The 26883-nt window shown below is 44.1% G+C and overlaps 2 protein-coding genes across 3 annotated transcripts; both read left to right on the forward strand.

The window, feature by feature from the left end:
• Positions 1–188: 188 nt before the first annotated feature.
• LOC122619207 (glutamine--fructose-6-phosphate aminotransferase [isomerizing] 2) lies at positions 189–3077 on the forward strand. Its single transcript, XM_043795972.1, has 2 exons — positions 189–2177; positions 2413–3077. Exons 1-2 carry the CDS (start codon positions 501–503, stop codon positions 2785–2787), a joined length of 2052 nt encoding a protein of 683 aa, XP_043651907.1. The 5' UTR covers positions 189–500; the 3' UTR covers positions 2788–3077.
• Positions 3078–3692: 615 nt separating this feature from the next.
• On the forward strand, positions 3693–23284 carry LOC122622428 (la-related protein 1). Of its 2 annotated transcripts, none has more exons than XM_043800847.1 (7): positions 3693–4147; positions 5490–6483; positions 16214–16523; positions 17174–17241; positions 17450–18435; positions 18640–20753; positions 20840–23284. In XM_043800847.1, exons 2-7 carry the CDS (start codon positions 5671–5673, stop codon positions 21559–21561), a joined length of 5013 nt encoding a protein of 1670 aa, XP_043656782.1. In that variant the 5' UTR covers positions 3693–4147; positions 5490–5670; the 3' UTR covers positions 21562–23284. The 2 variants fall into 2 exon arrangements, with proteins under 2 accessions (XP_043656782.1, XP_043656783.1); XM_043800848.1 differs by lacking the exon at positions 3693–4147 and adding an exon at positions 4591–4896.
• The last annotated feature ends 3599 nt before the right edge of the window (positions 23285–26883 follow it).

The following is a 26883-nucleotide window of genomic DNA, read 5'->3' on the forward strand; positions in this document are numbered from 1 at the left end:
ATTGAAATTCGGTTTTTCTGGATATATTATTCAGACCTTTTTACGATAAAATAGACAGGTGATATATGAGTAAACAATTTTAAAAGTATTATATTATTTAAAAGCAACTTCCATACGAAAAATAATTACAATTCATTACAGAAGCCGTTCCATCCCTGGCTGTAATACGGTCACACAAAGCCAATGTTTACATGGCAGCTCGCGTGTGTGTGTAGCTGTGTGCGTGAACGAGAACGCAAGAGCGGCGCAAGGGCGGCGGGAGTGTGAGTGCAAGCGAGAGAGCAAGGCGAAGACGTGTTCTTTTCGCCGAAAAAGCAAATAATTGGTTTTATCAGAGAAAAACAAAAAAACTCCCGCCAGTGTCGCGATAAAAACACGACAATCGCATTGCGACCGCTTCAGAAGCGAACGATCAGCCTCAGCTGACCGGAAAGTTTACATTGCGACGTGGAAATCCTCCAACCACTCGAAAATTTAAAGACGAGCAATTGCATTTCAGAATGTGTGGCATATTTGCGTATCTAAATTACTTGACGCCCAAGTCGCGTCAGGAGGTCCTCGATCTCCTGCTGCAGGGACTGAAGCGATTGGAGTACCGTGGCTACGACTCCACGGGCATAGCCATCGATGCGCTGAACTCTGGCGAGGCACAGGCCATTCTGCTGGTGAAGCGCACAGGGAAGGTAAAAGTCCTAGAGGATGCGGTGGCGGAGGTTTGCCTGGGCCAGGACTACTCCCTGCCCATCGACACCCACATAGGCATAGCACACACGCGCTGGGCCACCCACGGTGTGCCCTCCGAGCTCAACTCACATCCGCAGCGATCCGATGAGGAGAACAGCTTTGTGGTGGTGCACAACGGCATCATTACCAACTACAAGGACGTGAAGACCCTGCTGGAGAAGCGCGGCTATGTGTTCGAGTCCGACACGGACACGGAGGTGATTGCCAAGCTGGTGCACCACCTGTGGCAGCAGCATCCTGGCTACACCTTCGGCGAGCTCGTGGAGCAGGCCATTCAGCAGCTGGAGGGCGCCTTTGCCATCGCCTTCAAGTCGAGGCACTTCCCAGGCGAGTGCGTGGCCTCTAGACGGGGATCGCCGCTCTTGGTGGGCATCAAGGCCAAGACCAAGCTGGCCACCGATCACATACCCATTCTGTACGCCAAGGCCCATCGCCCACATGGTCAGCCGCAGCAGCAGGCCTATCAAGTATTGCCGCCCGGCGATTGCAAAGCCGAGTTTCAGCCGCTGGAGCGCAAGGAAGTGGAGTACTTCTTCGCCTCCGACGCCTCAGCCGTTATAGAGCACACGAATCGGGTGATTTACCTGGAAGATGACGATGTGGCCGCTGTCAAGAGCGATGGCACCCTCAGCATTCATCGCCTAAACAAATCCTCCGATGATACGCACGCCCGCGAGATTATCACCCTGAAGATGGAGATCCAGCAGATCATGAAGGGCAACTACGACTACTTCATGCTGAAGGAGATCTTCGAGCAGCCGGAATCAGTGGTCAACACCATGCGCGGCAGGATGAGGTTCGATACGAAGACCGTGGTTCTGGGCGGCATCAAGGAGTACATACCGGAGATCAAGCGCTGTCGCCGCTTAATGCTGATTGCGTGCGGCACGTCCTACCACAGTGCAGTGGCCACCAGGCAGCTGCTGGAGGAACTGACCGAACTACCTGTTATGGTAGAACTGGCCTCTGATTTCCTGGACAGAAATACGCCCATTTTCAGGGACGACGTGTGCTTCTTTATCTCCCAGTCGGGTGAGACAGCGGACACACTGATGGCCCTCAGGTACTGCAAGCAGCGAGGAGCCCTCATCGTGGGCGTTACCAACACGGTGGGCAGCAGCATTTGCCGCGAGTCACACTGTGGCGTCCACATCAACGCTGGACCCGAGATCGGAGTGGCCTCCACGAAGGCGTACACCTCGCAGTTCATTTCGCTGGTCATGTTCGCTTTGGTCATGTCGGAGGATCGTCTCTCCCTGCAACAGCGCCGCTTGGAGATCATCAATGGGCTGTCCCAGCTGGACGAGCACATTAGGACTGTCCTGAATCTGAACTCGCAGGTGCAGCAGCTTGCCAAGGAGTTGTACCAGCACAAGTCGCTGCTCATCATGGGCAGAGGCTTCAATTTCGCCACCTGCTTGGAGGGAGCACTGGTAAGTGATGAATGTTCTTTGCATTTCATCTATGTCAGCTGTAATTTAATCAGATCTCATCCTAATATATGCATGAGAACGTAATGGTATTGCTTGATGGAAAATAACCTACGTCAACAAATCACTTAACTTGTTTATTGCAGTAATATACTACTTGCCAAGTGCACCTCAACTAATCATTATGTTTGTCCCACGATTTATAAGCTAATTTATCCAATTTACTGGCTCATTGCAGAAAGTCAAGGAGCTGACGTACATGCACAGCGAGGGAATCCTGGCTGGAGAACTGAAACACGGACCACTGGCCCTGGTGGACGACGAGATGCCCGTGCTGATGATCGTGCTGCGGGATCCGGTGTACACCAAGTGCATGAATGCCCTGCAGCAGGTGACATCCCGCAAAGGCAGACCGATACTGATCTGCGAGGAGGGCGATAACGAGACCATGTCCTTCTCCACGCGCTCGCTGCAGATCCCCAGGACCGTGGACTGTCTGCAGGGTGTGCTCACGGTGATTCCGCTCCAGCTGCTGTCCTACCACATCGCCGTGCTTCGCGGATGCGACGTGGACTGCCCCAGGAACCTGGCCAAGTCGGTGACCGTGGAGTAGGCAACCCAACTATCTGGCTCACGCTGCGCAAGAATTCCATTTTAGTATCTGCCTGAGAAAAACAAAAACAAAAACAAACCCTAGCTCTTAAGTTGAAATCTTCTGGTATTTTCTCGGATTAAAATCCGACCTACTCCGTTAACCCATTGTGCCCCATCCGGCTGAAGCCGAGTCTGTTTAACCCATGCATTTGTAGCATTTGTAGCCTGTGCTGACCCTTTGTATTGTGGACCCACTACTTGTGAATGTGCAATTGAAATATAAATATTTCCAGTTTTTCTTTAAAAGTATCTTGCTGTTTTGAATTAAAAGTGGAATGGAAAAGGTCGCAGCATTGAATATATCTTCAAATAGGAACACACTACACTGCAGTTTATATTAAAAACTAAAGCTTTCTTACATAAAATGCTTATCTGGCATTAACCACCTTTTTAAACAATTTAAAGGTAGATAATTTAAAAATCAAACGCCACGTCACGTTATTGCTGTAAACGTATAAATATTTTGCTTACGTTATGTTAACACGTGTATTTTAGATATAAGTAAATAATTACTTATTATTATGCATAATTTTGGGAAATTTGATAAATTTTAAACATGTTAACAAAATTAAAATGTAATATTCCTAAAATTAGGCACATGAGGAGTGTGAAATCGATAGATCGCATAAATTTAAACTTTCTTTTTATGATTTAAAATCAAGTGGTAAATGGGAAAAAAATTTTATGTTTTTAAAAAGCTATTTATAATTGCATTTTTGAATTATGAATTTTAATCATAATTTAAAACAACAAAAACTAAAGGAAATCAGATGCGCGCTGATATGTCCATCCCTAATAACCGTAGGTATCGCAGCAGCCGATAGCTATCGCAACGCAACGAACACGAATTGAACAACAACCCTGCTCTTTTTCTTTTGGACCCGTAGAACCACATGTCTGGTAACCGATTTTGATTTTTGTTTCGGCGGTATAATGCTCCAATTAATTGATTAATTGCGGTTAATTGACAAGACCAGTGAACGGCGAAAGTACGGTGCAACAAACAACGCAGCGAGTGTGTGTGGAATTGCGAAAAAAACGCGATAAATAATATTCGTAACGTTCTGACCACCAGCGCGTGAGTGAGTGCGAGCGAGAGGCAGCGATTCGAGGAGCGTAGCAGTGCGAAAGTGTGTGTGCGAGGAAACCCGCAAAAGCAAAAGCAAAGCAACAATAACAACACACGCACGCACACACACACTCGTGTACGTATTCACACGCGGAGCGGAAAGTGCGTAGTGAACATACGAAGCATACGAAACAAGAAGTGGGAGAGATAGCGGAATAAAATACAATTCTGGTTTCCATTTCATTTTCTGGTGCGTATTCAAATCAATCTGATCCTTTGCTTGTGTGTGTGACCGCGTGCATCATTTTGAAATTCGAGGCGAGTTGCAGTCGAAATCAGCTGTTTTCAAAGCCCTGACCAGGGCGGCACTAACAACACTGCAGGCCGTTAGCCGAGTGCATTTGATATTGCATAATATTGGGTGAAGCAAAAACAGGGTTATTGTTGCGGGCCACAGTGTATGCTTAACCCAAATGATATCTGTAAACTTAGTTTATTTTATCTGAGCCTTTAACTCCTTTTGATTTCCTGTCGTAGTCCAGTTACGTTCTACGCAATGCCATTACGTTATACTCCAGCCTGGCAAGTGGACAGCGCGCTTTGCCGCAGCCCTGGTCGCTTAGCGTTGTGTTGCTGCTTCCTCTTCCTCTTGTGTGGGGCAAAAATCTAACCTCACTTCTTCTTCTTCTTTGGAACACTGCTGTGTGTGGCTGCTGCATAATAATATAATACCTCTCGATTCACGATTGGTCGTGCCTCGCAACTGATTTTCTCCGCTCCCCCAAACTGCAGTATATAATCGTGCAAAATCCGTGGCAGTTAATTCAATTCGCCGAGCAGCGTGACAGCTGAGGAAAATCGAGAAAATCGGCCGCTGGGAGAGGCTTTTCCTTTCCGATGGCTAGTTCCTAAAAAATCACCGCACTCCTCGGGAGGCTTTTCTGCAGTCCCACAAGAATATTAATCCCCGTTGCGAAAACCCCAAGTTCAAAGTGCAGTGTATGTGTGTGTGTTTGTGTGTGTGCTGTAATAGTTGCATTAAGTAAATAAATATGCAGGAGGGGCGAACTTGAGATTAATCACTTTAATTGAGCAACAAACACCTCGAGTTCGCCCATCTCGCAATCTAGTTGGAAAATCCTAGCAGGCACAGTAAAGCTCGGCTTAATGGACATTCCGTATTTCCATTGAAGAACTTTTAGTTTCGGATAGTTTCGTATTCATTTAAATTGCGTTTTAATCTCTTCATAGGTTTCAGTATATATTCGAAATTATTTTTTTTTACAAGTGTAACTATTAAAATTCGAGAAATTAAGTTTCTCAACTACCTTTAAAATTTTAAGTTAATGCAAAGTATTATACAAATTGCATCAGTATTGACCGCAGAGTTGCCCTGAATAATTCAATATGTAAATGACCCAATACAGTCAAGCTTAGCTATAACAACTTTTCTTGCAAAAGGTATTAGATGACGTAATTGCAGTATTTCGAATAGATTTTCCTCCTATATCCAACAAACAGGCAGGCTTACGTTATACTTGAGCTACACTGTGAAAAAACTAACCGCATCCCTCCCTTGCCAACCCTTTCAGTTCGGAAGCCAATCGCTCGAGCCACCGCATCCCGTTGAGCCGGCAAGGAAGCAGCCAAGAGTTTCCCCGACCCGACAACGAGGATCAGCCGCTGACGAAGCCGGAACAGGAGCAGGAGCAGCGAGTGTGCTGCCCACTCTGGAGAGGAAACCGGAGTCGCAGAAACCGCAGGAGTAGCAGCATGTCCAGCAAGGAGGAGACGCCATCCACGGGAGGTGCCGCTCCTGTGGCCACCGTCGCCGCCTCGGGCAGCGCCACCACTTCCTACGCCAATGTGGTGCAAAACCTGGACACCAAGAAGTCCGCCACCAGCACCACCATCACCACGACCACCACCAGTGCCACCGTGGACAACAAAGAGAACCAGCCCAATCTGAAGAGCTTCAAGTCGTGGAGCGCTGAAACCGCCGCCGCCGAGGCAGCCGGTGAAGCCCCACTCGTCGGCAGCGTTAGTTTGGCCCAGACGGGTGAGAAGCGTGCCGCCGCCTCCGGTGGAGATAACACCGCCGAGAACTCATCGGAATTGGACGACAACAACGACTTTGTGCCGGTACTATCGCATCACCGCCGCGATCGCAAAAAGGCGCGCAAGGAGAAGCCGCGCGATCAACAGCCGGCCGGAGGACGTGGCGATGGTCAGAAATCCCAGCAGGCTGGTGGCCGCCGCATCCCCGGATCCTCCGACACCGATCGCAAGCCAGTGCGCCCCCGTGCTCCACGCGGCGGTAGTCCCCGCAAATCGGCAGCCGGAGCTGCTGGCGCAGCCGGATCCAATGCCGGAGCCGTGTCCTCCGCTGCTCCTGCTGGACCGAGAGTACACAAGGACCGCAAGGACACCTCGCCCAGCGCCAGCATCGAAGGAGCCGGGAGCAGCGGCAACGAGGCCAAGTCCGGCGACGGTGATCAGCAGGCGGGCGAGAAGGGGGCCGCTGGAGCTGCTCCGCCCCCCAAGCGATTCATTGCCGCCCCACCGCCCAAGGTCAACGCATGGAAGGTGAGTGATTGCAAGATTGATTTTGTGTTACTTTTTGATTGAGTGTAGTTGCGGGTGTATCTTGGATAGCAGGGGTTTCATTAGAGTTATTCATACTTCGATTAGTGCGCAGAGTGTTCTTTGGAGCCTCCTAATTGGAAATCTTAATGTATTCAGATAGTCAGACGTTCTAGAAGTGCACCGGAATAGAGAATAGAATTAGGCATATTTGCATTGGCAAAAAAAATATAAACTAACAAAACATGGGGAAATGCTAATGAACATCTCCGTTAAAATGAAATCTATTCAAAAGTCAATGCAAATATGCCTCAAACTAATGTTAAAGACCATTTTTTATGGCTTCTCCGAAGTGGAAGTTATAAGTTATACTTTGGAAACCTAAGAAAATCTAGACAAGCAGTGCACCAATATGAACAGTAATCAGTAAAGTCATGGAAAATGAAATGGTACCGATACAGTATGCGAGTACCCACTGTAAATAGCGATAAGGCAGTTTTTAGGGAACCCCAAAGTGAAGTTCACACTCTTTGTTGTTTCTCGTTTTTCGGTTTCACCTTCATTTTGTTTTGTTCAAATTGCGTCTTAAAAATGATGGAAAAACATGTCCATGCATGTGTGGCCACTGTGCTGAGTGTGCGTGCGTGTGTGTGGTTGTTGGTAAACAAATGTGCGTAGAATGGCGGAGGCGAAGAGAGGGAGCAAAGCAGGGCGACCGATAAACCAGAGTGCGAGGGGCAGCAACAACAAGCACACGCGGTGCAGTGGAAACACGTTTTCCGCTTTTTGTTGTGCTGTGCTTTTTCATGCCCTTATCACCGTTATCCGTTATGCGAATGCATAGAAAAAAAAAACCGATTACGATGGCAAAATTGTATCTCACAGATATACAACGGCAGGTTGCATAATGTCTGGCAGGCAGTTTGTCATCAAAAGCAAAACAAAATCGAGAGAAACAAACGGGCAATTGTGTTTATTTCTATTTATTCTCGACTGTTTCTTATTACGCAATGTCAGCGCCAATTGCCGCCGGTATTTCGCCTTTTGTTTGCTGCTCGCCGTTCTAAAAATTGTGTTCTTTTTGGCAAAAACAAAAACATGCTCGCTTATCTGGGCTAAAGTAAAGCCTCTAAAGCTTGCACCGACTTATATTTTCCATAATAATATGTATGCAAAGCTTTTTCTACTTCTCAAGTGCAGACTGTATATTAATTTTGTCACCCACCCAATAACTTTGTTTTGTTTGTTGCTACGGCGGTGAAGCTGAAATTCAAATTTCTTGCTTTTCATTTGTTTTGTTTCTGTTTTTCGTGTGTATCTATAATGGCACATCTGTTTTCGGTGTCGCAACGAACGAGAGAAAAAGTTAAATATTTCACAACTAAAAATAAATGTCAAGGTCAGCCGCCGCTTGTCGTTTATCTATCCCGTCAGGCGGCCGCCTCCCACCACCCACCACTCACTTTACCCCCCGCAAACATGACGAAAGCGTGCGCAAAAGGGAGAGCCAAATAAACAGAGGGCGAAAGCAGAACACACACACACACTGTAAAAGGCAAAAAGGTGTGGCTAATTTTCTTTCTGTGGAAAAAGCTGAAAGCCAAAAGTTTACACGTTCAAAAGTTGATAACTCAACTAACTTGTCGTCAAGCGGGAGTTTGAAATTCGCTCTGCTTTCGAAAGCGTTTTGAGCCACTTGGCATGGATATGCAAACATCTCGCTCGCTTTTGACATTCTCGGCTTATGCAAATCGCACTAATCCGGAAGTTTGGACCTGAAACTAAGCAAAATGCTCTAAAAATGCTTTTAGAAATTCAAGAAGATTTACCTTGATTTCTAGAGATTAGTAAGTTGAAGTTTGTGCAGAACTAGGTGCATTTTTAGGTAGATATAGTCTCCTGCTCGCTAATCACAGTCATTAGTGTGATTACAATGATAATTGTTCAGCCAGAAACGAATTATACATTGCCATCACTTAAATTCGTTTTAAACAACTACTGCATTTTGATTGTATGCATATCGTTGTGAAATTAATCTCGGAATGATTCACAATTTCCAAGCGTTGCTAATTCGATTTTCCACATCTATTCTAATTGCATTTGAGGCTAAAAATATGCATCAAAATTGCTTTAAATGTTTAAATGAGCATGTACTGTATTAAAAGTTATAAACTTATTCGACTACTTGAAATCAATATTTAAAAGACAACCAAGGCAATTGCCTTAACAACAATAAAATTAACATATCTAATAATCTTACTTTTTTTATTCAACAATAAGGACTTTATATTAGGACTATGGTTTTATTAAATGTAACTTTAAAGTTTTGGGATTATTTAGGGTTATGTTAATTAATATCAAAAGGTATTAATGTTAATAAAACTAATTAATTAAGGTAAAGATCGAAAAAGAGTGGCTTAAATTTGGTTATCATAGATACTTGTTTTTTACTACGACGCCGACGCTGGCAGAGCTGCAGCTGCGCAGCGGCAGCGTTGCAGAGCAGCAATTCAAATTCGTGTTTCCGTCTATTTTTCCACGCCAGTTGCCGTTGACGTGTGTTCTGGAAGAGTTCGCGGCTGGGAAAACTTGGCAAACTCCCACTATTTTTTTTCTAATTTTTTTCAATATTAGAAAGTGCGATCGGAACGGGAAATCAGAAATTCAAAAGTTAGGAACGTAAACAGCTGGAACGGCACGTGTTACCGAACTCACCACGTGGTGAAATGGCCGGTTCGTTACTGTTGCGAGGCGCTTAAGCAGTATAACTAACCAAAATTAGAATAATGTACACATATACAGCTGGAAGGCTGGAAATCGCGTGTGCCGCCGACGTGGAAGCTAAAACTCGATATACTTGTTGATATTTCAACGCCCTGCTTATCGCGCTCTCGCTTCCTCCCGCTAACGTTGCGGTGCGCTACGTAACGTAGGGCTACGTATTGCAGAGAGTGATAAGAAGCCACACTCTCTCTTGCGCGCGCTCTCTCTCTCTCTTTTTCTTCGACGGAACAAAACAAAAAAAGAATAATGAACATGAAAACGAAAGTAAATATGCAATCATCTTAACAATTTAATTAAAAAACAGACTCTAGGCTCAAATTTAGAAACAAAATGTGTCACCGAGTACAGTGGACATCCGATACAAGTTTTATTTAAACAAATAGTACTTAACTGTCAAGCTTGAACTAAATTCATGTACTAGTTCCACAACCACCACCCTTCACTGCTGTAATTATAAGCCCATTAAAAGTCAATGATCACCGATATTTGCAATTGTTGTTATTGTGGCCCCATCCATTGTAACACAATGTTCTATTTTTAGGCATTCAGTTGCAACCGGAGATTAATAACATTAATTTGTCTCAATTACGTTGACGTTTCATTGTGGGTTATATCTTTTTCCCGTCCCTTTTGCCGGATATTACGTTGCAGTACTATTCGAATTTCAAACTGAAGCGAAATGTGAATTTCAGGCTTCATAAGCCTCTTATCAAAGTATCGAATGAGCTGTAAGTTGTACTTTTCCATTCACGCTGGGTTCGGAAAATCCCAAGGTACAATCGCAGTCGTATTCATTTTCCATTGTTTCCCAGGTTGCTGTCATCTTTGTGGTTGATATGGATGGATACATACAGTATTTGCCTTTATTATCAGTTTTTATTCGTTTCTTTTTATTTTCTTGCGCTTCCTACTTCTTTGTGCTTGCGATAAATATTTTTCCCTTGTCGCCAAGAGAAAATGGCAAAATATTTACGTATAAATGCACTTTACAGTATAGATGCACATGTGCGAAGATCGGGCCCCTGTGTTAATTTAATTTAAATTTTTAAGATAATTTAATGTACACATAACAACAGGCAATTTCCTAGACCAATTGGTTTTATTGTATAACAAATTAATGAAATAATTAGATTTCCCAACAGTTTTGTAATACCGATCCAATTACCTTCTTGTATTATTTAACCATATAAAGTACTACAAAAGTTTTAAGATAAGATGATGTGCTTCAGAATGTATTGGATAACTGTTGGTAGTACATTAAGTAATTCTTTAACGCACACTTTTGATTGCTGCCTTTAATCTCTTATTTATATAGCCAGTAGAGCAGCGCTACCTCAGTTCTTTTATCATTCATTTATCTACCTGTTGATCCTTGAGTAATTATTTGCACTGAAAAAGGCGATCCACTAATTATTTGCGCAATACTTTCGAGCTTTCGCAGTTTCTAGAAGTCACAATATGAAAAGTAGAGTTAAGGTCACAGCGCAAACTGTTTTTCCAATCACTTTATGTAAGTTCCATTCAGTTACTCAAACTACTGATAGAAGTAATCTGTGGAATTTACTCATTATAATATATATTTAGTCGATACTGATACGTGAGTGATTATAAAACCATGAGGTGACGGAGACTACCTCAAATATTTATTCGCAAATTATAGAAATCCCTAGCGACGACGTCTGTTTTACTTTCACAACTAAATGCGGAATATAGAATTTAAACAAGATTCTTGAGCATATTTGTTCTCGGCTTGTTTACCTCCCTGGGGGGACCTCGATAAGACTTATGTTCCTAAGCCAGCTACGCATTAAATAAAGTTGCTCCACTCGCTACAAACGTAAACAACTTCTCGCACACACCCCCTATAAACTTGGAGTGTTATCATCGGTGTTTGTGCGATGAGTGTCGATGGAGTTCGTCGCCTCGCATCAAAATTACCCGGCTTTGGCACTCTACTCAGCTTTCTGCGTATGGCAATCGGCTGGTAGTTTAATCGCTTAATTTAATCACGAATGAAACTATAAATAGAAAGAGAAAAACGAATTGTAGTCATTAAACTGTTTGCGTTTAAAGCTGGGCGACCTTTTTCCTATCCATCAATTGTGGGGTATGCTGTAGTTATAAGATAGAATGCCGTTTTGTATTTTTTGTATCTTTGTCTAAATTTTTTTATCTAGTAGCACTAGAATATTTCGTTAAATTGATTCTTATTCCATCTGTTTTAAAGAGAGATTGTGTATTATAACACCTGAGTATCTTTTGGTCTACATAACACCTAGAGATTTGAGCACTATCAGTTTTCTGTGTGTGTTAGTAAATTTATTACTATTCATGTAAGCTGAGCTGATTGTCGGTATTTGTTCTCCATATGAATTCTTTAATTTTGTTGCTCGCGTAACTTTTTTTCCATCTTTTTGCTAGCCACTCGATTGGCTGAGCACGTTTTCTGGTTTTATTCTCAATTTTTTTTACAATAATTTTACATAATGTCTTGCGGCCGGCATTATTGACTGGTTTTTGCATTCTACTCGTATTTTTCAATTTGCTAAGACGCAGAAAGACCCGTCGACCGACTCGCAACCTCAAAAAGGGGTATAGAATGTATATACTATAACCCAACCCCGATCCCGCCTGCACTATAACCTCAAACTGATTGCGAGCCATTCGGCTGGGTTGTTGACTTAGAGAACGAGAACCGCTGAATGTGGGTCTTTTTGCACGTTTACCCGGCTCTCGGTCATTGTTTGGCATTATTTGTACTTCTCTTTGTCGTATTTTGTGCGATTTCAGTTGCTATCGTGCTAGACGACTGATTCTAGTGCCATTTAAAATAGTATTTTCGCACTGCAGGCGCCTCAGTTGTCTTTGAGCGATCGCTCGATGTGGTGCACTTACGCAGATCCCAGAGATATACAGTATTATTCATTAAAAGTGGTGTTTTCTTAATGGCGAAAAACTGAAAAACGCTGGATACTTGAAGAGCTATTTAAAGGCAAGTTCAAGTTTGTAGTGCTGTATGCAAAAGTGAATTGCAATGGCACAGTTCCCTATGAATCACTTGTTCACTGCAATCCATTTCGATTGCTTTTTATACTATGATTGACCTTGAACCTGCCATCCTAATGAATGTATAATCTCTGCTTGAAAATAGCTTACCTATGGGTATTATAGTATTCCAAAATGAATGACAAACAGCCAAGTACGTCAGCAATTATGTGGGGGTTCAAAATGTCCAAAAGTGATAAGAGCCATGCTTGTGTAAATATAGTATTGGAAACATGTGCTTGACAAGTGGCACTCGATAATCTTAGGTTTGTGGGGAAAGTGTTTCTTATAGGTACGCATAATGGAAAATTACAAACTCCAATGGTTACCTTGTGACTCATAGGAAAAGGACATTCCTCTGCGCAAAATGACAAATCCTTGTGACTCATGATGTCCCTGCAATTGGGTGGAGTCATGGCTTTTATTGCGTACTTTTCCTAAACTATTCGCAATGAATGTTGTTTGCAATGGTGAATAGTTTATTGGCACACATCATGCATTTATCCTTGGAAATTCATACGAATACGTGATCAACTGCATGGAAAGTGTTTCAATATTTTTAGCATAAGCCTGACACAATTCGTTACACTAAAAGAAAATGTTTAATAAGGGTCCTAACTATTTACATACAGTGGCGAGCAAAAGTGAGTCCATGTTCATAAATCTCGACTTTCATCATCTATAAAAACAAAACTAAAGCAGGTAATCCAATAATTTTTTTTATTTTTGTTTACCTATCCTATTTTTAACAAATAGGACAAAAAAAACCGTAACAATATGTATTCAGCGAAGACTTAGAAAATAAAAACCAAAAAAAGTCGCAAAAACTCACTTTTGCACGTTATAAGAAAATAAAGACAAAATTAATTTTTAATATATTGTCCATAGAGCCATATTATAAATTACTTGATTTACTCGAGATGGCATACTCTCTACCAAGTTTTCAATGACTTCCTTGGAAATTCGGTTCCATTCATCTTGTACACGCTCCCAAAGATTGGTCATGTTTGTTGGAGCTGAGTCGTACTGCCCGAGCCTTCGTTTCACGATTGACCAAAGATTTTCAATCGGATTGAGGTCAGGACTTTGTGCTGGCCACTCCATCAACTTGAAATTTTGTTCACCAATCTATTCCTTGACAATTTTCGCTGTGTGCTTCGGATCGCCTTCTTGTTGAAAAATAATATCTTCTTCCGAATACGCACATTTCTCCATAAAAATGGGAAGATGGGTTTGCAAAATATGCGGATAGTCCTCCTTTCGCATAATGCCATCTATTAAATGCAGGGGGCAGACTTATATTTCCGCCGCCATGTTTAACCGTTTGCTTCACATGGTGTCTTTGAATCCTTTCTCCGGATCTACGCCAGCGGTATTGTTTACTATCTGACTGGAAACGGTTGAACTTGGACTCATCAGACCAGACAACACGTTTCCAATCATCTGTGGTCCAATCTTTGTGCTCTCTCGCAAATTTTAGACGCGCCTTAACATTTTTTTCGGATAATGCAGGTTTGTTTTTTTTAACAGCCGCTGCATATCCAATGTTGCGCAGCGCTCTTCTGGCAGTCCACTCGCTAACGTTTTTGTTTATGGCCAAAGATGCTTCTTTAGGTGTTAGCAGCCTATTTTTTCTCATCTGGGATATTCCTTATTCCTTAGTCGGGCATCTGAGTCCGATAATAATTTTTTGCGACCTTTCTGTTGCGATCTGGATGTCACATTTCGGCGTTTTTGAGCTGCAATCACTGCTTATACCGAGCGAAAATTGTCAAGGAATGGATTGGTGAACCAAATTTCAAGTTGATGGAGTGGCCAGCACAAAGTCCTGACCTCAATCCGATTGAAAATCTTTGGTCAATCGTGAAACGAAGGCTCGGGCAGTACGACTCAGCTCCAACAAACATGACCAATCTTTGGGAGCGTGTACAAGATGAATGGAACCGAATTTCCAAGGAACTCATTGAAAACTTGGTAGAGAGTATGCCATCTCGAGTAAATCAAGTAATTTATAATATGGCTCTATGGATAATATATTAAAAATTAATTTTTTCTTTATTTTCTTATAACGTGCAAAAGTGAGTTTTTGCGACTTTTTTTGGTTTTTATTTTCTAAGTCTTCGCTGAATACATATTGTTACGGTTTTTTTTGTCCTATTTGTTAAAAATAGGATAGGTAAACAAAAATAAAAAAAATTATTGGATTACCTGCTTTAGTTTTGCTTTTATAGATGATGAAAGTCGAGAGTTATGAACATGCACTCACTTTTGCTCGCCACTGTATATATTAGGGTAGGGAAATAACATTTATATCAAACCCGATATCGTTTATTATGAACGTAACTTCAAGGAGAGTGAAATAATTTGTCATGTCTTATAGGAAGCCATAAAGGTTTTCTGATATGATATATGAGTTGATATTGTTTTAAGGTCAGAACTATATCGTTCAAGTTCCAATTTACGCCTTGTTTTTGTTGTCACTTCAGCAGCAATTTTCAATTGTATCTTTGTGAACTTTTATCTGTGTGTAATATTTTTTATAGGCTTATTTAAGCATTAACACGATTTTCTCTTTCTCTTCTTAATCCACTCTCTTTGTTTTGAAGTTTTTCCACCACGTTTCTTCGTTTTCGGCTCTCCTTCGGATGGCCTACGTGCCGAAAATCACATGTTGTTTTGTTTTGCCTCTTTTTTATGCTCGGTTACTGTTACATCTGGAGCGAGCGAGATGGCCAATGTTTATGTTTATAATTGTTAGGTTTTTGTTTGTTTGGAGATATGCGTATCACCTGTTTTCGACCTATGATCGATGCGTTGTGGGTGTGTGAACTTTAATGCGGATCAAAACAACATTTGTAGAAAATGCGTGCAAAAACAAAACGATAAAATAAACGCACGTACGCACACTGAACGAAAACCTGTATCCATCGCATACACATAGAGCTTCAGATTGAGATACAGATACAGGGTGCCCTGCGCTCACTCTCTCGCCGGCGAAACTCTCCGGCTCTCCGCTTCCTCCTCTCTCACGCATCCATGAACCGGCGCATCGGCTGTTTTCTGTTTTGTTTTTGTTTTGGATCTGAGGCCACAGTGGTGCTTTTTCAGATGGAACTAGAAGTCATTTGTGTGAAGGCAAATGTGTATGGACTGTAGTATAGGCGACAGTCGAAGCTTTACTGTACCCTTTTTTATGTTGCGCTGTAAAACCAGTTGTTGTTGCTGTGCTTTATGCCCTCGCCTCCGCCTTTGTTGTTGTGCCATCTACTTCGTCGTTTCTGCTCACGTAGCCAACGCGTGGACAGCGAAAAGTGGAAAGAGAGCGGGAGCGACGGAGAGCCGGAGAGGAAGAAAGGGCAGAGCAAAACGGAGGCGGAGGCTTATTCGAGTCGAAAAACTGTCGCTATCGCACAGAACTCATCCAACGTTTCGAGAGAACGGACGCACCAGTCGTTCGTAACCAGCAGACAATTGTTTAAACAAAGCCAGAGGCCCAATAAAAATAATAGTGCCAGCAAGAACAACAACTGTGCCAATTGCTAGTTTAGCAAAGGTGTTGTATGAAAAGCAAAACAAACAACGATAAGAGAAAAGCCCGCAGTGAGAACTGATTAGAAGTGAACCGAGGCAAGGCGACTGAAAGTTCTTGTACAAAACGAGGTAATTTTCCAGTGGGCAGATCGAGAAATTAGCCGCTCTCCAAAATGCATACATATATACGCGATATAGAAGTCGATATAGGAGTCAGCCACCCTCGTCGCGAACTAAATCTGGGTTAGGGGCACTGCGCATAGGGAGTGGAGCTGGAGCTGGAGTTGCATTGATTTTTACCCGTTTTTCGGTGCTACCAACTCTGCGAAGTGTAACTCACATTCTTGAATTCTTCATTCTGCTACTTCCACAGATATCGGCCAAACAATCCGGCAGCCCAAAGGCAGGAACCTCACCATTGGACAAACGTGTTTTGCAGCCCAAGGCACAGCAGCAGCAACAAACTAAACAAACTGCCAGCCAAAACAACAACGCACAGAACACCGCCAGCAACAAAAAGACACAGCAGCAACAACAACCTCAACAGGGAGCAACAACAACCACACAGACAACAGCAGCCACAGCAGCAGCAGCAGTCGCAGCAAGCACATCAGTCGCAGCAAGCACATCAGCAGCAGCAGCAGTAGCAGCAGCAACAACTGAAACCGCAACAACAACAACTGGTGAGTGCCCCAGTGGAGGATTGAAAACTTTCCGTACTTAACTTAATTGATCTCAAGTGAACTATAAATATAACTGCTAGATGTGAGCCAAAAAATTAAGTGGCTGTATGTTTACATTCAATAATTTATGGAAAGCAATCTATTTTTATTATGCTGAATTTTCATAAAATATTAACATGCTGCGAATATCTCAATAGTTCAGCAACCTCAAGAAAGCTCATGTATACTATGAAGATTATTAAGATTTAGTACCATGTTCTTTATCTAGTTGTGTGTCAAGGCAATTTCCCCAGTAATGTTTAGAAGCAAAATACATTTGTGTATTTCTGTAAATTCCTATATATTTATATATATATTATCTACCCCCTGGGGAGTTGTTTTGATGCAAGAGAAGGATGAGAGAACCTGGACCCGACCACCAGACCACCGTCACCATGTGACTGCTCTGGTTCTTGTTCTCTGCCGTCCTTGCTCACGTGGCTCCCGCTCACCGACTCTCCGATTCTCCGGCTCTCTGTTGACCCGATGCTCCGAGAGAAGGTGTCGGTTTGTGGCGACGCATATGCCGCGACATGGCCTGATTTCTTATTTTTAAAACACTTTTCTTGTACTTCGATATGCTCAGCCCAGAACTGCTTGTTTCATTACAGTTGATGCCAGTCAGGCGGATGCTCTTGCCAAAGTCGTGGTAAAGGACAAAAAGAAGGTCAATCAAAAGGTGGGTACCTAACTTTAGCCAACGAAATGGTATATAGTGATGTCTCATAAAAAATCTATCATTGAAATAAGCGTCGAATTGAAACTTAATAATCATACATTTCAATGGCACCATTTTAATGTGGGATTTGTTTTCGTAAGATGCCCATAGCCACCACTTCATGCAGGCACACAAACAGCATTCTAAACAGCGAATCCATCTCTTTCAGGCCAGCGACTTTAGCAACGTTGGTGACTGGCCGACGCTTATTGGCGGAACTTCTGGCAGTGGCAAAGCCACCAGCAACGAACCCAAGCGCAACCCAACGAAAAAACAGCAGCCAGCCAAAACAGCAGCCGCAGTAGCAGCCAGCAGCAGCAATACCACTTCAAGTGAAGTTGCCACAGAGTCTAACGTCGCATCCACAACAACCAGCAGCAGCAATCCCAGCAGCAGCAGCACTAGCAACAGCCAAGCCACAACTGCACCTGTTGCCAGCACGAGTCATGATGCCAAAGCCCAGCGAGACACAGAGCCAGCGGCCAATTCTGCTGCAGGAGCTACTGGCACCTCTGCCGGGCCTGCCCTCACAAAGAAGATACCCAAGCACAAGTGGCGTCCGCTGCCCATCGATCTGGCTAAGTCCAGTCGCCCCAAGCCGATTGGCGGCCGGCCAAATCGGCGGTTTAGCGACGATGGTGCCGACCAGCGCCGTCCGCCGCGCGTCTACCACGACCGTCAGCCAGGTGCTGGAGGAGCGGGAGGCGAGTCGCGGCATCCACACGCTGGCCGGCATCCGTACGGGTCACGCCCAGCGACTGCTACGTCCGAGCGCGTGGATTCCTGGCGTAGCAGCAGCAGCACCACCACCGCAGCGCTCGATGAGCAGCGCTCTGGAGCAGCGGGTGGTGCCGGGTCAGCGGGAGCGGGAGCTGGTTCAGCCACGCGCGGGCCGCGTCGCTACCGGACGCCGTACCGTGGCGGGCGGCAAGGCCGGGGCGGATTCTCCCGACAGGGACCAGGTCGCCCGACTCATCGCATACCACGCCATCTGCTAGCTTCGGGCGAGTATGCCAACTATCTGCCGGCGGACGCCGCCGGCGCCGACTCGCAGTCCTCGTATGTGCTCATGGGCACCCACTACTTTGGCAACGTGCCCGCCGCCTACATCGAAATGGACGCCAACAGCGTCAAGGAGGCCATCAAGAAGCAAGTGTAAGTATATATCGATACATTTCGCCTAATGCCTTTTGCTGGATAAATATTAGAAAAGTCGATTTATTTATAACATGTTAAGAACTCGGCACATTTAATTTTAAATTGTTATATATATTTATAAACTGGACTAAAGGCATTATCTCCGTTGATTCTAAGAACCCCTTTGTTGACTCCCAAACTCTCTCCATTTGCCCCCCATAGTGAATACTATTTCAGCGTCGATAATCTTACCGGCGACTTCTTTTTGCGCCGCAAAATGGACCCCGAGGGCTATATCCCAGTTACCCTGATCGCCTCGTTCCATCGCGTTCTCGCACTGACCACCGATGTGGCTGTGATCGTGAACGCCATTAAGGAATCGGATAAACTGGAGCTCTTCGAGGGCTACAAGGTGCGCACCAAGACGACACCAACCACCTGGCCTATCACGGATGTGCCGGAAGTCACCGAAGGGGAACAAAAGGCCATCGGCACACTGGAGCCGGAGCAGTTGGAGCCGATTGATGGCCAGGAGAAACTGGAGGAGCAGACTGAGGTCGGTTCGCCGCCGCCCATTCTAACATCGGCGATGGCCACAAAGCCGTTGAGCAGCATTCCGCCACCGCCTGTGCCAAGGAACTCCCAGAGTCTGGTGCCAAAAATGTTGCAGGATAAGCAACAGTCGAGACCCTCGACCATTGCGGCTCTAAACTCTGTGAATGCGATCAGTGCGCTGACCCAGCAAGTGGAGGGTGGTGCCGCTGAGCTGGCTGGACATTTGAGTGGACTGGCTGAGAGTGTAAAGCCAAAGTCGACATCGACGCCGGACAAGAGAACTGCTGCTTCAGCGGGCAATGGAGCTGGGTCAGCAGCTGCTTTGGTGGCGGAGCCGGATGGCATATGGAAAGAGGTAAAGAGACGCTCCAAAACAAATGCTATCAAAGAAAACGCTACTACACCACCACAACAACAACAGCCACCGCTTTCACAAACGCTCAACAACAATAACGATAATGTCAAAACGAACAACACCTCGTCCAAGTCCAAGTCCTCGTCCAACAACGCCCCATCCAACGCCTCATCATCAGCCACTGTGTGTGTAACCACGAACAATGCTTCCTCAGCCACCAAAGCAACCACCAAAACCACAACCACCTCCACCGCCACTACCACCACGAACAACAACATTAAATCTGGCAATGCTGCTTACTCCAAAACCCACTCCAAATCCTCATCCAAAACAGCTGCTCCGCCATCCGCTCAGTGCCATGCCGAAAAGGAAGAACTAGACTTCCAGTTTGACGAGGAGCTAATGGACCCCCTACCCCCCGGAACCGGACGCATCAACAACTTCACCGAAAACTTCTCCGACGACGACGAGTCCGATTACGAGTTTGCCGATCGCGACATCAACAAGCTGCTGATTGTGGCCCAAGTGGGTCGCGCACCTAAACACGAGGGCTACGACCGCACCGCCGACTTTACGTCGCGCACGAAAATCACCCAGGATCTGGAGAACATCATCAACGATGGTCTGGTCAACTACGAAGAGGATCTGTGGACCACCACCAATGTGGTTGCCGATTACAAGACTGTCAATGTGATTTCCCAGGCGGACTTCGAAAAACTGGCCGGTGGCCGAAACAAATCAGTGTTGCCGCCACAGGTGGTTCCACCACCGCCACCATTTGAGGAAGATCTTGATGAAACCCTGGTCGGTGACACCACTCTCAACTCCACGCTGAACAACACTCTGAAGTCTCGACGTGCCCGCTTCTATGCTGCTCCCAACTCGCACTCGATTGATCCCCGAACGCCAAGGAAGAGGAAACTCCGCCACACCGCCAATCCGCCAGTGGAGGCCCACGTCGGTTGGCTGCTCGACACCGTGGAGCACCGTCCTCGCACCACTTCGATGGGATCCTCGGCGGGCACATCGCCCACCGCCTCTTCGTACGGATCGTTTGGATCGTCGGTGCCACAGTCGCTGCCCGTGTTCCAGCATCCATCACATGCTCTTCTCAAGGAGAACAACTTCACCCAACAGGCCTACCACAAGTACCATTCGCGCTGCCTCAAGGAGCGCCGGCGCTTGGGCTACGGTCAATCGCAGGAGATGAACACCTTGTACCGATTCTGGTCGTTCTTCCTGCGCGAGAACTTCAACAAGAGCATGTACAACGAGTTCCGGTCGTTGGCGCTGGAGGATGCCGGCAATGGTTTCCGTTACGGTCTTGAGTGCCTCTTCCGGTTCTTCTCGTACGGCTTGGAGAAGAAGTTCAGACCGAATGTCTATGAGGATTTCCAGGACGAGACGGTTGCCGATTATGAAACAGGTAAGAATTAATTGGGCACATAAAAAAAAGCTTGTAACCTTATTCTTGAAATATGATTCATTACTAATTTTACACATTTTCACCAGGTCAACTGTACGGCCTCGAGAAGTTCTGGGCTTTCCTGAAATACTACAAGAACGGTGAGAAGTTGGAGGTGCAGCCCAAGCTGGCCGAGTACCTGAAGAGCTTCAAGAACATCGAGGACTTCCGCGTGGTGGAGCCGGAGATCAACGAGATGCTGCAAGGAGTGGGCAGTCTTAATCCAGGCCGCCAGCTTAACCGCCACCGTAGTGTGTCGGAGAGTGATGGCACAGCTGTAGTTGCAGGCGGCGGACGCCGCCTCAACACAACCATCACCAACCGCAGCGACTATGTGGGCAGGTTGCTGCAGCAACAGCACCAACAACAGCAGCAGCAGCAGCAGCAGCAGCAGCATCACCAGTATCAGCAGGGATACGGCGGCTACAATCAGCAGCAAAACCGCAGGCGCACAGGCTCCTTCGGCAGCAGCACAGTGCGCATTCGCAGCGGCTCCCTGGGCAACAAGCCGCAGGTGGCCAATCGCAATCAGGGATCGCAGCACGAGTTGCGACGCGGCGGTAGCAATTCTGGCCTGGCGCCACACAAGCGACAGCAGCAGCAACAGAAGCCGAAGCCCGGAGCAGGAGCACAGACAAACTCGGCACGTGCCACCACATCAGCGGCAGCTGCATCAGCAGCCTCATCAGCAGCAACATCAACAGCAGCGGGAACGGCAGCAGCGACGCCAGCGGTAACGGTATCGGGGTCATCCTCGTCGCAGAAGTAGTTACACGATAATGCAGAGACACTTTTTGGATTAGGCATAAGTTAATATCTACGACTTAGTTTTCAGGGGGCACTCGTATTTGATGGCTCCACACTCTTTTGTTTATTCATTCTTATTATTCTTTTGTAGTATTCGAGTCAAGCGTAAAGTGGGAACAGTCGTTAGCGTTTAGCATAATTAAGTGAAATTTTTGAAATTTGTTTATTGCAATTTGCCTAGCGCGCGTTGGTTTAGTAGTTACGATTCTAAATGTTTGTTTCTCGCATACCCTCGACAAAAAACTAAAACAATGGTTGCTTACGAAATGCTCAATGCTCACACAAAACACACACACACACCAACTACACACAGCGGGGTCTGTCTGCTTTGTACCAGTGCCAACCAGCCATGATCTTGGAAAATAACGAAACGATTGCCCTTATATTTTTTGTTCTGTTGATTATTCTCCTTATTTTTATGCGATGCAAAAATCCAGGCAAAGATTTTCCTACTTAGAGCAGCGTTAATAGTTGACGTAATGCCATGAACTGTTGTACTATACGATTAAAGTTAAAGCTAATAACCATAACGATAACGATATAACCTATGCATATATTACCTAACGAAAACTGAAAACCAATCAATCGAAATTGATACACAACCAACAACAAAAACCAAATGATCTTAATGCAAATAAATTTTGTAAATTACAAAAGAACATATATATACATAAATATATATATATAAATACATATATAACTTTATATGCAAAGGTACACTGAAGCCATGAAAACGCGTACATAAGAATATGATTACTAACTATAATTATGATTATTTTTTGTGTGTGTGACCTTAGCGCAAATGTAAAATGTATTTGTTTAAGAGGCAGCGAGATCTTGTAATCCTTAAACCCAATTGAGGCAAGCGGGGCTCAAGTGCCAGCGAATTTTAGTTATTTAAGCATTTACCACAAGCCAGTCCAGCGCAATTGCAATCGCCAGCGGAATAGGAATAGGAATCCGACTTGGACTCGGGTTCACTGCTTCCCTTGTCGCACTGCACTGCCCCCCCAGTCTATATCAATCCAATCTATCGAATTGGTTAACCCCCGAAAACCTCAGTACCCCGCCAAGCATTTAGAAGCATGTCAAAACCATTTATTTTTTACCTTTAGTTTTTGCACTTGTTAACTTTTAATTCGAGAAAGCTACGACTACAGAAAAAGCTAGAAAAAAACACAAAAAAAATTTAAAATCACACAAAAATTGTCAAGTCCAAAAAAAGTTTAAAACTTTAAAAAACGAAAAGGCAAATCATGCAAACGAAAAAAAAAGCATTCAGAAATAATGAAGTTTGTTTCGCATAGTGAATAGACCTAATCTTAAACATATGTGAGAAATCAAACCTAAGCTTAATACGGATAATAACTATATACATATATCTGCATATATCCAAACACATATAGAGAGACTTTAAAGCGTGACTGCAGTTTGAAAATACCATAACTAAATAAGAGGCAAACGGTGAAGTTGCAGTCGAGCAGTTTGCGAAACTCTCTCAAGGTCCTTCAGCTCCTCGATTTTGCTTCGCTCATCTAGCTTAAGCAAGCATACACACAACACTCAACACACAACACCACACACTACAAACCACACAAATACGAAAAGTGCAAAGAACGTTTCATTAAATATTATTTCGTAATCATTAGATATCTGTAAATATATTTCCCAGCTTCTTTTTAAAATGTCGCCTTATCAATTGATACAATTTTATCCACACATAAACACAATCACATCCATATTGGCCAGACGCTTCTGTATCTGTATGAGCTTAACGAACCGATCTATCAATATTATAGATATTACAAAATGAGAGAGATGTCCGACGACAATTCAATCGGCTGTTGCGTAATTATACATAGTTCTGCCACAACCATTTTGTTTTTCACATGAAGTGTTGACTTTAGTTTATGATAACACACACAACCACACATTGATCACTGACTTTTATGTGCCCTTTAAGTTTGCAACTTTTATATGAATAATTTAAACTTAACTCTACGAATATGATATGATACGATACACACACACACACAGACCTACAAAATGAACATAATGGAAACTCTATTAAAAGTAATTTTGTAAGCTACTTAAATATGAAAAATGCGAGAGGAAAACTAAGCAAAACGAAAGGAATGATTATTGTGAAAAACGTGATAGTTTAAACCATAAAGAGTAATATTTACTACTATTATTATATTAATAATTAATTATACGATGCATATATATGGACATGTATGTGTAAAACGGAAACCACAAAAATTTCTAAACTAACGTGAACAAAAAAAGTAAAAAATTTTTTTAAATTTTCCAACACAAAAAAATGTTAAAAACAATGAGTAGAAAAACTAAAACAAAAAAATGAATAAAAAAAAACTTGAAAAAACCAATATATCTGCGTTTCGTACTAATGCTGATGGGCTCATTTTTCGGTTATTTGGTATGGGAAACTTTCCAAATTTAGGCAGAACTGCCTTTTCACTTCAAATGACACAACAAAAGGACTCGAAACACGCCCAATCGATTGTCCCTTTGAGTAATTAACCCCTTCGAGTGTGTGTGCCATATTTCACCCGGCGACAAAATGCAGGCAGGGGCTCCCACTACGAACATCATCCCATGCAGCAGCTGTGATCTCCATCCCCGACACATGTTGTTGGCTTTGGAGAGCATTGGGTGTCACAGATTAACGCCTTACGTGAATTATGGCCTGGCTCCTGGCTCCCGGCTCCAGAGCAAACTACTCCGCAAAATCCGGTCGAGCGCGGGGAAAAATCATGTATAAAACATAAGCGCCACCCACAAAGGCATTTACACTAGAGTTTATTATGAACTTTGCTCTTCAGCGTACATAATTCAACCCAATTGTATTAAATTTCTAAATTTGTCCTTATTTATTCTCTTTGCCCAAATAATAATTAAGATAAACATTTGTTTTTTAAATGAAAAGTACTTAAATCGATTCCAATACAATAAACTATTTTTCCAAGTGCACCGAATGAGTGCTTGTGCGGCCTTATGTCGACAAAAGGACAAGACGCAAAGGCACGCAAGGACCTGAACCGGAGGACGAAGGACGAAGGACCTAGGACCTGGCACCTAGCAGGCGATAGCCCGGCGAGGCGTTTAAAAATTGAAAACCAATTTTGTAGCGATTTAAAACAGACGATTGGATGGGGCAGAAGTTCAGGTCCTGGGGCGCCACGAAATGAGTGGCGGTGCGGGTCGGCAGATGGCGTGCGAGTGCGAGTGGCAGTGCGACTTTTCGCACCTCAAGCACAAGTCCTGACCCCGCCAGAGCTTAGATTGTGTTACCAATATTTATGGCTCAATGGGGATAAGGCCTTTCGGCTGGCGTGACCGCGACCAGGTCTAATCACACGTGACCCCTTCTCGTGTGGCAGGGGCGGGGTCACATATCGCATTCATATCGAAGCTAAATTCAATGGGCGTTTAACGTGTGAGTCGCCTTTGAACTTTGTCCGCACTTAGCTCACGCACATGCTTCCGCAGGAAAGTCGTGTGCTTCGGAGTTCGGCTGACTGGAATACCCGTCAATGTTGCAATTTATTGGCATTTCCTCTAATATCCAGTGACTGCTGCTCCATTCAACAGCTGAAACTTGCCACACCTGCTGACAACGAACTTTGTAGAATAGAATATGTATACGAGTATGTATAGAGTATGTTAAAGGGTTGTGCTTTAATAACGCCTGCTGTTCTACAACCCCTTTAGACAATCTTTAATCCTTGCTCTGCTACCGGACAACCCACACAACCTGTCATAAGTTGTCGCTAAACAGACCCCCCTGCTATCCACATACTGCATCAGGATACGAGTACAGATTGCACACAGAGAACTCGCCCACTTTCCACAGGCTGAACAAACATTCGGCATGTGATGGGCCAAAGAGTTTGGGGCGCGGGGAAACCACAGGCATAACAATTTGCACTTTGGCTTAGCGTAATTATTGCCGCGATCCATAAATATAATTTTGAGCTTTCAGCAATTTTAATACCGAAATTTTCGCTTTGGTGCGCCGTCTAATTAGTTCGACCCGGTCGGGGAATTCCGGATTTCGTGTGCCGGATCGAGGGGGCGTGGCAGTAGTCGACAAACCTGTGTCAAAATTGTATCACCGCAACAGAAATGGCCGGAACCCGCAATAATACTGGCATGGCATGGCGTGGCCAAAAAAATGATCCCAATAGTCGAAATAATTAAATAAAATATTTCATAAAATGGTTTCCGGCTGCACAGTAGCGGCGCGTTCCATCGAAAAACTAATTATATTTTAGGGTTTTCTATGATTGGTGGAATCAACCGAAGCCGTTGACCATGGTAAATACAGTACATGAGCAATAAATATATCAAATTTATAGTCTGGCTATGAATTTCAACTGGTTTCCTATGGCGTCGCTTAAACATTAAGCAGGTTTAAAATACGCATTTTTATTCGCTTTTCAAAATATTTACTTCCGTCAGATTATTAGGGTTAATTAATGTCTGCCTATCTGGTATAAAAATCAACAACGGCTGGAATACTGATATATACTGAACAATATTTTCTGCGATTAATTTCCATGTTTCACTTGCCCAATTAGACGAGTTGTTCTGTTGGGAGGAGGCTGCAAATTCGAGGATCTGTGCCGGAATGCAATTCCATTAATTCGGACTCAACTCCGCTCTGTTTGGGTCTACTCAAACTATTTGCATTGCCATTATGTAGCCCACGCACTTGCCAGGACCTTAATGGGTAGGGCTTACACAGCAATTACATTTCATTTGAAATGCACTACACAAGTACACCCCCCGCACCCACTCCAGACCTGACAAATTGTCACAAAGCTGGCCGAGGACCCACCGACCGACAGGGAGACGGAATCAAATTAATGATATGAATTTCTTATTTAAGGACATTAACGCAAGGTCTGCCTCCTGCCGACAACGTTGGGCTGAGATCCGAACAGAGATGCCAATGTACCGAAACATATGTGCGTTGGGCTTATATATAGTTGTTTTTAAGAATTTTTCTTATTAGGCATAAAAATAATAGTAAAATTATTCAAGTAAGTCCCACAATGACCTTAAAAAACAAACAAATATCCGGAAACATCACCATCCACATACAGAATCACATAATTTGGGTATCGAAATTGACGTCTGCTGAGTCGAGTGCCAATAAACAGGAAACGGAAGTGCGTCAGCGGTACTCGCCAGTGCTCGGATATTTATTAAACGTCAGGCTGGCCAGGATCAATTGCTCCACAATGATACACACAAG

This window comes from Drosophila teissieri, chromosome 3R, assembly GCF_016746235.2.
Source record: "Drosophila teissieri strain GT53w chromosome 3R, Prin_Dtei_1.1, whole genome shotgun sequence".
Lineage (NCBI taxonomy): Eukaryota > Metazoa > Arthropoda > Insecta > Diptera > Drosophilidae > Drosophila > Drosophila teissieri.

Coding starts and splice junctions, on each gene's coding strand:
- LOC122619207 (XM_043795972.1), top strand. CDS start 501: ATGTGTGGCATATTTGCGTATCTAAATTACTTGACGCCCAAGTCGCGT. Junction 2,178..2,412: donor CCTGCTTGGAGGGAGCACTG/GTAAGTGATGAA, acceptor GGCTCATTGCAG/AAAGTCAAGGAGCTGACGTA.
- LOC122622428 (XM_043800847.1), top strand. CDS start 5,671: ATGTCCAGCAAGGAGGAGACGCCATCCACGGGAGGTGCCGCTCCTGTG. Junction 6,484..16,213: donor CCAAGGTCAACGCATGGAAG/GTGAGTGATTGC, acceptor CTACTTCCACAG/ATATCGGCCAAACAATCCGG. Junction 16,524..17,173: donor AACCGCAACAACAACAACTG/GTGAGTGCCCCA, acceptor GTTTCATTACAG/TTGATGCCAGTCAGGCGGAT.